The sequence below is a fragment of the Prionailurus viverrinus genome, chromosome B3 (genome assembly GCF_022837055.1).
Source record: "Prionailurus viverrinus isolate Anna chromosome B3, UM_Priviv_1.0, whole genome shotgun sequence".
Lineage (NCBI taxonomy): Eukaryota > Metazoa > Chordata > Mammalia > Carnivora > Felidae > Prionailurus > Prionailurus viverrinus.
Genome location: NC_062566.1, coordinates 129,635,359 through 129,648,007, shown reverse-complemented (window position 1 = coordinate 129,648,007; position 12,649 = coordinate 129,635,359). Strand labels below are relative to the sequence as shown.

Here is a 12,649-nt window from a genome sequence, read left to right as displayed (position 1 = left end):
TGTCTTGGGGCTTAATCGCTCCGTCTTCTGAACCCACCATTTAGTCTCCTTTGGGTACCATGCTCAGCAGCAGAAGTCAGTGAGGTGGGGAGATTAGGGAGGCCTGAATTTACTGTTCCTCTAATGCCCTGGACTGAGAGAGAGAGAGAGCTTGTGTGTGTGTGTGTGTGTGTGTGTGTGTGTGTGTGTGATTCTGGAAGCTTTCTTCGGATCCTGAAGGACTTTCAGATATAAAGCGGAGGGGACTTTTTCCATATGACTCAAGAAGACTAAATGAACATCAGAGAACAGTAATTAGATAAAAAGCCTAATTAGGGCTCTACATTTTTAACTGACAGTTCAGACTGCCCACTAATGGTGTGGGCTGCCCGGGGTGGTGGTGAGCTCCCCGTCACTGGAGGGTGTAAGCAAGAGTGGGAGGCTGCCTGTCAGGGACTGCAGCAGGGGCTCGTGCGTCATGAAGCAGAGGCCCAAGCCCCCTCCTCACCCCAAGGAGCTCTGCTTCCGTGGATGGTTGGCTGCTGGCTTAGAAAAATAAGAGGTTTGGGAAAAATTGAGTTTTGTTTCCTTCTGAGTTGAGTTAAATGCTATAAAGGCCTGGTCTCCAGAAGGCACATTTCTTCAAATAAAACACTTGACCTGGAAAAGGGGCCTGTGAGAGGACAGCTTCCCACAGCCGGCCGATCTCCTGCCTGAACAAAGGTGCCAGCTGCCTCTTGGGCACGTCTGATCCTCCCTGGGTGGAGGAAGGGAGGCACTGGGGTCTTTGCCTCCCTCCTTCTGGAATCCTCAGCACCAATTCACAGCACACCCTGAGGGAAAGCCTCCACGGGGTGTCTGTTGGGTTCAGACCACTGCCCCTCCTCACCCAGGCCTGCCCAGATTGTCCTGTGATGTCCACCATGTCCATCTCTGGCCCCACCATGGATGGAGCAAGGCCAGCTACGTGGGGGCCTGGCTTCCACTCACCTTGTCACAAGGAGCCACTCCTCAGGGCAGCCTGAACAGTCGCTGGCCCTTCCCCAGGAGCCGCTCAGCCCACATCTCCCTCCTCCCCTTTGTTCCTCAGCCTCTTCCTTCCTGCTCTTCAGCCCCCGTCCCCAGTACCGGACGTCAGTGGCCCTTTGCTCTGAAGGTCAAGCGGCCTCGTGAATGTTGTGTCCCTACACGAGGGCCAGGTGGGGTGGATGGGACCCGGATAGCCGTGGGTGGGGGCTGCGGCAGCCTCACCTGCTGTCTGTGGTTAGATGGGTGTGCGGCTGCCGGGAATGGCTGGCCCCGGCCTTTGGGGAAACTGGGGGCAAAACTAAGTAAAATGGCTAAAACAAAAAGACCCACCCCTTATCAGTTTCCACCCCAAACTTCTGACCTGCCGAGCCACCGCCAGAAGGGCTCCCCAAACTCATTCTTGACTGACGTAGCAAAGGGGGTTGAATTGCAGCGTGTGACCCCCTCCGCGCTCTGGAGGTGCAGTGGGCAGCGGCATAGGCTGTAGGGCAGTGACACCTGGCATCAGCCGGGACACCTAGAATCTGGCCTCTGGAGCTCCTGGCCTGGTTAGGCAGGCCCTTCCAAGCCTGGCATAGTTGGCCAAGGCACACACGCTCGGCCCCCTGGCAAGCCAGTGTGCATTTCTAAGCACTCAAAACACACAGAAATGAAACATAAAACAGAGCCCAGGAGAGCCCAGACCTCACCCAGAGCCGCTGGAATCCAGGTAGAGAAGCTGAGCACTACCCCCACCCCATCCGAGTGTGTTTTCAGTTCCTTTTCAAGGCATCATTGGGAAGCGGAGCGGGGCTCAGGCTGCCCCTTCAGTTGCGCCCACAAAATGCTGGTGCTCACAACTGTCAGTGCTTTTGATGCTTCCCAGAGAAGAAAGGGCCACTCCCAGGGCAGGGGGGGCCGGCGGCAGCCCCCCACCTGGCCTTCCCACCGCTGCTCCCAGAAAACCTTTGCAAGGCCACCGTCTCCCGCGGCCTTCTCAGGGTGGCCCTGCTTGGCAGTCCATTTAGATTCTGACTTAAAAGGGAACTATCTCTGAGGGCACCGCCACTACCACCCGGCTTCTCTCTGATGGATCGCATCCTCAGGAAGGAGAACGCAAGTACCTGACCAGAACGGGGACTGGCGTCCTGCTTTCCTCGGCGATGCAGTATCTGTAGGGGAGACGGTGGCAACCCCCTGGGAACAGAGCGCCTCTTCCCGTCGGGCTCAGCCGCCTCAACAATGTCCCCAGAAGGCACACGTGGAGGCTCTGAGCGATCGGGCTCTGATGCGAGTGTGGACGGGGGTGACCCGAGGCCAGGCCTTTTGGTACTCATTGGTCGAGAGCACTGGCAAGAAGTCATGCCCGCCCCCGTCCTCCCACCATCAGACAGTGTCCCGTGCCATCCGCTTGTCTATCTTCCCACCCGTTCACCAAACATTGACCAAGAACCCCCTCTGTGTGCAAGGACAAGCCAGATGGCCCTTGCTGTCACAAGCTCTACCCAGAGGCACACAGGACGGCAGTGGAGAGTCCTGCAACCCTGGGCATCTCCTCCCCCTAGGTCATTAAGGGTAACGATAACGATCACGGTCTTGTTGATGATGGTGACCATTCACCAGAGGTTTACTGAGCTCTCTACAAACTTGGGCTCTTGTAGCCTCATGACCCTCCTGTGAGTTGGCATTTGTCCCCATTATACAGATCAAGTATCTGGGACCCGGAGGAAGTTGTCCAAGTCACTGGTGGGACTGGCTCACACCCAGTCCCAGTGAGCCCCAGGCCACGCTCTTAACCTACACCTCCCACTCTCTAAGAAGGAGCCGGGCCTCTCACCTGCGTGGCATGGGTCCTCTGGCGGTGGCCAGAGCCCGCAGAGCTCTTTGTAACCCCTCGCCTGCGTCCTGATCCCCAACAAGCTACCTCTAGTCAGCACAGCCGCCGCTCAGGCTACAGCCAGGCAGCTCTGTCACCGTCCCAGAGGGTGACGGGCTGAGGAGATGGGCTCTCCTCTAGCTGCCGTCACAACAGAAGTCCCACCAGAGGGGAGGCTTAGGTGTCTTTGTCCAAAAGTCTTGGAGGTGCCAGTTTGGCTTGAGTGGCCCAGGAAGGGCTGCAGATCTGGTCCTCAGCCCGTGTCCACTTCCTCCAGGGACAGCCTTGCCTTCAGGCCCCTGGCTCCCTGGTGCCGGTGAAGTCCTCCATCTCTCCGACGCATGCCGTGGCGGGTAGGAGCACAGGCTGTGGGCCAGAACGACCTGGACTTGGCCAGCAGTGGCCTTAAACATGATCCTCGTTTCTTCGATCTTTGGGGGCCCCTCATTTATTCGTTCTGCACTGAATACGGCCCCACCTGCTCGGCGTCGAGCCTGCCAAAGCAGAGACGACCCACAGCTTGCCCAGCCCCTGCCCTCCGGCCTTTCAGAGCGAGGCCTAGTTGGGGAGCTGGGACAGAGATAAGCCACCTTGACTGACGTAGCACCTGTCGTGTAGGATGGTTAGGAAAGCATTTGGCAATCAGTAACACGCAGCGTGTTGGCTATCACACTTTGCCCATTAAAGATTAATAGAGCCTATGGGGCGCCTGGGTGGCTCGGTTGGTTGAGCGTCGGACTTTGGCCCAGGTTGCGATCTCCCAGCTCGTGGGTTCGAGCCCCGCATTGGGCTCTATGCTGACAGCTCAGAGCCTGGAGCCTGCTTCGGATTCTGTGTCTCCCTCTCTCTCTCTCTCTCTCTGCCCCTCCCCAGCTCGTGCTTGCACTCTGTCTCTGTCAAAAATAAATAAACTTAAAAAAAAAAAAACTTAAAGATTAATAGAGCCTAGTGGATCCATGCATTTGTCCTTGCAGGTTTACCTGTATTTTTGGAGGAACCTCCTGACAATACTGCCCTAAGCTCCCGCCCTCACCCCCACCCCCACCCCACCCCCCTGCAGTGATTTAATGGTGGAGTGTCTGACCCAGGATGGGACAGAAAACTCTTTAAATACTCCAGTCCCACCCCAGACACCAGACTTCCTCCCACCCCCCAGCCTTGGTGCTTCCAGCAGCCTCTGCAAAACCCAGGCTGGCTCGAACACAGCAAGGGCACCTGCTGGTCTCTGCTCCAGAAGTCAAGAGCAGCGGCCCCGGGGTGGAGTCTGCAGCAGCAGCCTGGTGCGGCATGGAAAGCACAAGGGAGCTGTTCACCCCCACCCTGCTGCTGACCGTTTGATTTCCAAAGCATCCTTCCCCGGAAAGAGTGATAGGCACACTGCGGCTTGACCCCCGAACCAGAGCTGAGCTGCAGGACTGCTTTTTAGTGGTGGCTCGGCATTGAGAAGGATGCTTTCCTGCAGGGACATTATCTCTCTGTGCCTATACCCCTACAGGGACAAGCAGTGAGCCCAGCAAAGGGCCATCTTGGACTTGCACAGAGCACCATGGGGATGTCTGAAATAGTGGCTTTTGTCCTGCCTCTTTGCTATTGGTCACCTGATCCAGGGCTCCGAGTGCTCTCCAGAGTGAGGGCTGTAGCAGGACGCCTTGGGCACTAGAGCCCATGCAGAGCTCCTACACGGGTGCCCACAGCATGTGGCAAGGTCTTTAGTCCTTGGGCATCAATTATCTCACACACACACACACACACACACACACACACAAGACATGAGTGAGGAAGATGCTAACCGTCCTCAAATTAGCCAAGTCCATTTTGTCTCATTTGAAGTAACAGATTTAATTTAATCTCTCACTTCCAATTTGGTGTGGCACCAAGAGCTTATTTGTACAGAACACGTGATTATAATAATCACCAGCTTGGGAGGCTGTCTTCATTTGTGTCCAAGAAAAGGGACAAGTAAGTTACCTCTCAGTGATTCCCCTCTTCTCAGAAGGCCAGCCCAGCTGCCTCCCACAGTGGCTCGGGAACCCCAGGGCTGGCAAAGGTGGAAGCCTGTTTGCACAACCTCCAAGAGAAGAGAAGGGGCTGGTGTTAAAAGAAGGCACAGACCATGTGAGTTCCCACCTCGGCCTGCAGTGGTGTCTTAGGTCTTAGGGAGCGATTGCTCGATCTGGTTAGGATTTTCACTGGGCCCCGAGCTTTGAGAACAGACTTGACCTCCTGTGTGTCGCCGGAACGTGGCTGGGATCTGGACAGTCACTCAGTGGGGTTTTGGATTTTGATATGGGAGAGAAGGCGGGTTGTTGCGGTAATGAAATATGTCACTCATGGAGAGCTCTGTCTCCTACCAGCCTGAGTGCTGGGACCCGGACCCGTGCCTCTGGGTAGTGCTGCCTAAGGGGGGCAGTGTGGCCCGGGCTCTTGGGGGAATGGTGATCTGCAGGGCTTTGAGCAGATGGACTTGAACTCCAGCAGGAGGGGCCAGACCAGGAATGACTATGGTTGGAGAGGGGGAAGAAGGCTGGGGGAGGCATCCTGCAGAAATAGGTGGGCTTTTAGACCAGCCTGGCTGAACCAAGAGGTCTGTCCTAGGAGGAAGTTGGATCCAGCCGTGGTGAGAACAGTTAAACGCAAGCCTCACGAGTTAAGCCTTTGATGGTTGGAGGAGAGAGGAGGCAGGGCCTAAAGAAAAGGGTGTTGGGATTCTAGTGCATAAGAGCATCTAGTGCATAAGAGCAAAGCCAGGGAAGGCCTCTCCCAGCACACCGGGGCTTGGGTGGCATGTCATTCATGACAGCCAGGCGTGTCCAGGTCCCAGCCCACCTCTGGCCAACCTGCCGGCGATGCTGGCCCCAAGCAATGGCTCAGACCCCAGCTGGAGCTTGTCCTGGTTGATCCCATTATGTGACTGATTTCTGAGCTGCTCTTGGCTTGCTGGGGCACTGGGCAGAGGCTGATTTTTCATTCCCTTGCCAAGCCTGAGCTGGCAGCCCCTGGCAAGCTTCTGATGTCTCCCTGAGCAGCTCCAGCTTTAGGAATTAATTCCACTAAACAGATTGCTCAGGAAGCTTCAAGGTCATCTGGAAAGGGTAGCCTGTTCCTACATTAGGAATATAAGTCCAGGTACACGGATTGGAAATTTCCAAGCCCACAAGACCTGTGAGACACTGGACAACATGAAGACTCTTAGCTTCCCAACACTGCGGGTGATCGGTCAGATTAGTCCATTGGCTGGTTCTTTGCAAGCATTTGGGAGTGGGGAGACGTGTCACCTGCCTTAGACCCTGGAGCCCCCATGGTAGGCTACACCCAGATACAACAGCCTGCCAATTTCTAAACAAAATTCCCAGTTAAAAGGACTGGTGACCTTGTCCCCACTCCAGCAGGGTGGGGGTAGGTCACTGCTGCTGAGTGCAGTGGCCTCTGGGTCTTGCTGGGCCAAGGCCCTGGTCCTTCTGGGTCTTCACGTCTCATTGGCCCCCAGTCCTTTGGCACCCATGTCCATGCCAAGCCTCAAGATCACAGCTAGCCTCTAGGCCACCAAAGGGAGGCAAGGAGCTGTCCTCGTCCTTGAGTGAATATATAGGATACTGCCAAGCAGCAACCTGAGCTGGAGAAAAGCTGGGCTGGAGAGGAACCATCTCCTGGCCATAACCACGGGGAGGAGTGACAGAGCCAGTGATCAATGGTTGGAGAAGTGAAAAGGAGACCCAGTGCGGCAGATGCCCATTTGCCATGGCTCAGATGTAACTGGGTCAGTGCCCAGGGGGCTCCAGGCTCGTCTCTTAAAGCGACAGAGGCAGCAGTGAGCAGGCGGGCCGGCTGGGAAGGTGTGCGGGGAGCATGGGGGCTTTGGCCTCCGGCAGACCTGGGCCGGCCGCAGCTCCTTATCCATTGGCCCTGGGACCTTGGGCAAGACTCTTGGCCTTTCTGAACCTTGTCTCTGTATCTATAAAGCAGTGGTAATGTAAGACGAGCCAAGCACAAGTGCCTAGCATCGTGCCTGATGCGGAGAAAACATTCCGCGTAGAGGAAGAAAGCAGAGCCTGTCGGGACCCAGACCGTACGCTCGGCCTGCCGCCAGGTAACTAGGGACGCCTCTTTCCATCTTACCCAGTGGCTTGTCCCTCCTCACCCATCTGCCCGGCACACGCAGTGCGTGTCTCCCTGCCTGGGAGGGCCACTCAGAAAAAGGTGGTGTGTATTCAGTAATTTGATGCACTGAGAGAGAGTATGACAGGGTCACTTGGGTAAAATTCATGCCACTGCTTGCTGCCTCCACCCTGAACTGACCCCCTCCCTCCTCTCACGGCTCTGTTGGTTAAATCGGAATATTCTAGAGTGAGCTCAAGCTGATAACCTCGCCCGGAAGGGATGAAGGCAGGAGCTCGTTGGCCCTCACATCCTGCTGCCTGCAAGCCGGGGAGGGCCTCTCGTCCTTTCTGCCTGGACCTCCAAGATTGAGAAGCGTGGGTGTCGAGCTGCCCCAGTGTCTCTGAAGGAGGGCCAGAGGGAGGATGCCCCACACGCACCCACCCCCCCAGGAGGTGGAGTTGGCCGCTTGTAGCCCCGCCCCGGACTCCGCATCCGAATGGATGTCAGGCAGGCCCTGAGAGTTAGGATGCGGATTGTAGTCCAGCTCTGCAGCAGCTGGCTGTGCGCCTGGGGCAGGAGACGCAGCCGTAGGAGCCATAGTTCTCACCCGCAAAACGGGAGGAGTACCTAGTGCATGGGGAGATTTCCTCTTCCGCTGCAGGACCTTGTCCACCGCGGTCGAAGCCGGCCTTGCAGCCAGGTGCAGACATGTCCCGGCCATGCCCGTGCGAAACCACTTCGGGGTCCCCGGGTGGATTAAGTGAACTAATGAACGTGAGCACTTGGAATGGTGCCTGGTGTGTCAAAAACGCTGAAAGCCCTTGCTGCTGTTATCACTGTTAATCATCCTGCAGGAAGCTGGGTCCATGCTGAACCGCTACCCCTGCTCTCAGCACATGGTTCCCTTGCCCGCTCCTAGGTGGGTGGAGGATGGGGCTCTGGGGAGACAGCTGGGAGGCTCTCACCGGCGACCTCTGCAAAACTGACCCTGACCAGCCTTGGGCCGGCGGCTGAAACCTGCAGTTCGCGCTGGAGGACGGGAAGGCCTGTAGTCTGAGGAGAGAAGAATTTCAGAAGCCAAGGTGAAATCCTAACGGCAAGGACTGACTTCCGGCCACCTCTCGTGTCCTAAAGCATCAGAGGGAGCCACCTGTCTGCCCGGCCCTGGCCACCCTCTCAGAGCCTCAGCTCTGACGGATCCCATTTAGGACGTGGACTCCAGCAGAGACGTAATTAAGGCACATATCGATGTTAATAAGAAAGGGAATGTATAGTGTTTCCTTTCAATTTTCCTCCCAGAGAGAGTCGAGCTGACACTGAGGTCTGCTGTACCCTGGCCAGGGGAGGACAGCCTCTGTCTGCTGGAGGCCTTCTCCTCCTCGCTCTGGAAGGCAGTTCAGGGAGCCGGAGCTGGGGGCACGGAGAGTACCCCTCCACAGTATCTCACACTGCCCTGGGGTTGTGGGTCGCCTTGGCCGTCGCCCCACTGACCTTGGCCTCTGCCAGAATCGTCCTCACAGCTCCTGCGCTGGGTACTCTTAAGTGCGGGTGATTCTCGGAAGCAAGGCTGCTTTCCAGGCCCTCAGACGCCACCTCCAGGGCCACACGCCCTGGGGGAGAGGCCAGCCCGAGCAGCCCACAGGACCTGGACACCACCCACAGAGGCGCCTTCCTCACAGCCTGTCTCGGAGGCCAGAGCTCTTCAGAGTGGGCCCCACCTGGTTCCCCGGTGCTCACGTTGTCTGTGGCCTATGGCTCAGGCCACAGCCAGCCCCCTGGAAGGCGCGTTTATGCCCCCTCCCCAGCAGGTTCTGCTCCCGAGAGCCTACCTGCTGGCCCTCGCCCCTTGGTGACGCATATGCTCGAGAACACTGGGGGTGCCTCATCAGTTCTGCGTGTGAACCACAAAAAGGTAGAGCAAGGCTTTACCGGGAAATTTAGGAAGAGATACGCGGGACCAGCCGACCATGCCATGTTCTTGGTTGGGAAAACCCAACACGGTAGATGTCGGGCTTCTCCACACACACCCAGGAGGTTAACGCAAGCACGATTCAACTCCCGAAGAGAATGAACAAGATGATTGTTAAGTTCATCGGGCACGGTCGTGCAAATACTCAAAAGCAAAGGGAAGGAGGAGAGGCTCTCGTCCCCACCCCCGCCATTAAAACATGATGTAACAGCAATCTTAACAGCACAGTACTGATGCAAAGGCGGGAGGGGGTTGTTGTGGCTCACTGGAAAGTTGTAGTAGGCCCCGTGTTTCATGTAATAATTCACTTCATGACGGGCAGCGCCTCACGGGAGGGACGGGGAGGGAGGGGTAGCTAGTTTGTGTCCGGCAGAGAAGAAGAAATCCAGGTAGGTTCCTGTCTGCCAAGATAAAGCAGACAACTACTTAACAAAGCGGGATTGAACGCACGTCAGTTCTTTGAAAGTATAACTTTCAGAGCTTTGGAGTGACCAAAAAACAAAACAAAACCCACTAAAGTTCAACAAATCCAACTTAAAAAACTAAAAACTTTTGTTCAAAGAAAAAAATCTCAAAAGTTAAAGAACAATCTAGACAAGTATGCTAGCAGATGAATAGCAGTCTTCTAAAAGACTTGTAAACAAAAGCATGGAAAATCTTTAACCTCAATTGTTGGGGTTTTTTTATTTTTATTTTTTTGAGAGAGAGAGAGAGAGCAGGGGAAGGGGCAGAGGGAGAGAGAGAATCTTAAGCGGGCTCAGTGCATGCGCAGTGCAGAGCCCAACACGGGGCTTGACCCCATGACCCTGGGATCATGACCAGAGCCAAAAATCAAGAGTCAGGTGTTCAACTGACTGAGCCACCCAGGAGCCCCAACCTCAACTGTTACTAAAGAAATGCAGGTTTTACTAAGGACAGACGTTCTGCACTTATGAAATTAGCAAACATGAAGAGTAATGATAGTGGGGGACAGGGGACCAAGCACTGGAATTCTGCGGATGGGTGAGAAAGTGACATGGCCTGGGACACCTGAGTGGCTCAGTCGGTTAAGCACCCAACTCCGGCTCAGGTCATTATCTCACAGTTGGTGAGTTCAAGCCCTGCATAGGGTTCTGTGTTGACAGCTTGGAACCTGGAGCCTGCTTTGGATTCTGTGTGTGTGTGTCTCTCTCTCAAAAATAAACATTTAAAAATTTTTTTAATTATAAAAAAAAGAAAGTGACCCTTTAGGCATATAATTTGCAGAGTATTTGGAGAACTTAAAAAGAGTCACATCCTCTAACCCGGCCAAGGTCACTTTGCGGAAATTTGCTGTAAAGGAAGAGTCTCCAAACTGCTATCAAGCTGGTTCCATTGAGCCCCTTCCAGGGCTGCTGCGAGGAGCCCACAGAGGCCGCTGCCCCCACCCCAGCGTCCCCCCCAGAATATGTGGGTAATTCTCAGTAAGGTTCCATTTACCCGCAGGTTAGCAGGACTGTAGAAAAGATTTGAGATCTGCCATTCTGTAAGAGCGCAGAGGCGCTGTCTGGAAAGACCATCGCAGCATGATTTATAATAGCAAAGGGAGGGGCACCCGGGTGGCTCAGTCTGTTGAACGTCTGACTCTTGAGTCCAGAGTGGTGGGATTGAGCCCTGTGTGGGGCTCCGTGCGGGCATGGAGCCTGCCAAAGATTCTCTCTCACACCCGCTCTCTGCCCCTCTAAACAAATAGAATAAAAAAAAAAAAAAAAAAAAAATAGCAGAGAAAGTGGGCACAATTTCAGCATGTTCCCCGTGAGGGAGAGATTGAGCAAAGAGAATATATCATCTGATGAAAGAATACAAAAACATCGGTCATCGAGATGCATAACTTAGAAACATGGTCATGGTCAAATATTTGGGGACCAACCCCTACGTCCTAATTAAAACTGTGTAAAATGGTGGGCGGGGGACAACGAAGGCAGGGGCTTGTTTATGGTAGGGGGACTGAGAGCAATAAAAAAAGGTCTGTTCTAGTCACCACCATAAGTAATGCCACAAATGACATTTCTTCAGGTTAGAAAACCTGTTACGTATCAGCCGGTACACCCAGGATGGCCCCCTGGGTCAGTACAGACTGGCCTCTCGGATTGGTTCGCTCCTGGGGGTTAAGTAGTAAGATGAACCGTGTGGAACTGCCTTTTGTATCTTTCAAAAAACGGCTGTACGTAGGCAACTTCATACAGTTCGAGCAACTCTTTGGAACATTGCCCCTGAGTGCAGGAAGGGTTCGAACTTGCCGGGTGCCCAGCCCGGTGGAGATTCACGCCAGCCTCCCAGAAACGTGCAGAAACTCCAGGACGGCTAAGAGCCTAGAGCTGCAGAGACTCTCTCTCTGACTGTCTGTCTCTCTCTCTCTCTCTGATGCCTGCAGGCCCTGATTCTTCATCAGCTGGGCCGCTACAGTCTGGCAGAGAAAATCCTCCGGGACGCGGTGCAGGTGAACTCGACGGCCCACGAGGTCTGGAACGGGCTGGGCGAGGTCCTTCAAGCTCAGGGCAATGACGCGGCGGCCACCGAGTGCTTCCTGACAGCCCTGGAGCTGGAGGCCAGCAGCCCCGCCGTGCCCTTCACCATCATCCCCCGGGTGCTCTGAGCAGGCCCCTGCCAGCCTCACTGCCGCTCGGGCCCAGGAGGCCCCGCCCGGGGCGCCCCTCGCCGAGGCCGTGGCTGAACATGCGATTGACCACAGTGAACTCACCAAACAAGCCCCGGATCGTCGCTCTCCCCACGTGCATTTCTGTTGTTGTTTTGGCCAGCCCAATGATAGTTTCCAAGCCCACCGACATTGTTCAAAATGGATTATGTGCCATATTTTGTTAGCTGACATCCAAGTTTTAAGTAAAACAATAATGGAATGAATCAGCCAATGTAGAAGAATATATTCAAAGTTAAAGTTCACTGGCAGAGCAGATTATTTTTATCAGAGCTGTAAAGGAAACTCTCCTCCCCGTCACCACTCCTCCCCCAACCTCGGCCGGGAAACCAAATGTGAATTTTCTGGTTCCCACCTCAGTCCTAGTCCAAGCCAGGACACCAGCTGACAGTTTCTCGATCTTGTTGTCAGTAACTGTACCATGTGATGAATTCCTCTCCTCACTTAGAACAAAGCCTGAGTCCGAGAATATTTATATTTCACCAATATATGCCTGTTACAAGAGAAGGGAATAGGAGCTATTTAAGTTTAACTTTTTTATGTGAATTCAGAGTTTATTTATCGATGGAAATATGTACAAAGAAGCTTCAAATGGAATATTTACCGACATTCCTTATACATGACAGACACTTGGCTAAATGGGAAGATGATGTTAATAATAAAATGATTTTTAAATGGACCCGTGGTCTGTGGTGTTGATGAAAGCCCACAGGGCTGAGGGGCTAAGGCTCAGTTTGCGGGGCGGGAGGCCGTGTGCGCCCGGGACCTGCCCTGACCTTCCTGTGGAAATTCACCTTTCCCATCGCTCCCCTGCTGTCTGGGATTGGAGCATGGGACTCGGGCCTGGCTATTGATGTCTGCATTCACGGGCGCACAGGATCAGGAATAAAGTGACCCGATTAAGGCAGGAGGTGTGAGGAAAGGTTTTTCCTCTCCATGCTGAGTGGTGTGGCTAGGACCTCAGCAACCCTCCTGCCACCGTGGCGGGAGGGAGGGCAGAGAGGTGTTAGAGACAAATGTGAGCCAGAGAGGACCTTCCAATCCC

At 54.6% G+C, this 12,649-nt stretch overlaps 1 protein-coding gene across 7 annotated transcripts in view; it reads left to right on the top strand.

Annotated features, from left to right (window-relative positions):
* TTC7B (tetratricopeptide repeat domain 7B) overlaps positions 1–12,283 on the top strand; it is a 255,265-nt gene extending 242,982 nt beyond the window's left edge. For all 7 annotated transcript variants that reach the window (XM_047861697.1, XM_047861696.1, XM_047861702.1 and 4 more), the window contains one exon: positions 11,323–12,283. In XM_047861697.1, coding sequence (XP_047717653.1) covers positions 11,323–11,544 — 222 coding nt within the window. In that variant the 3' untranslated portion in view covers positions 11,545–12,283. The remainder of the gene's footprint in view (positions 1–11,322) is intronic.
* Positions 12,284–12,649: the final 366 nt, after the last annotated feature.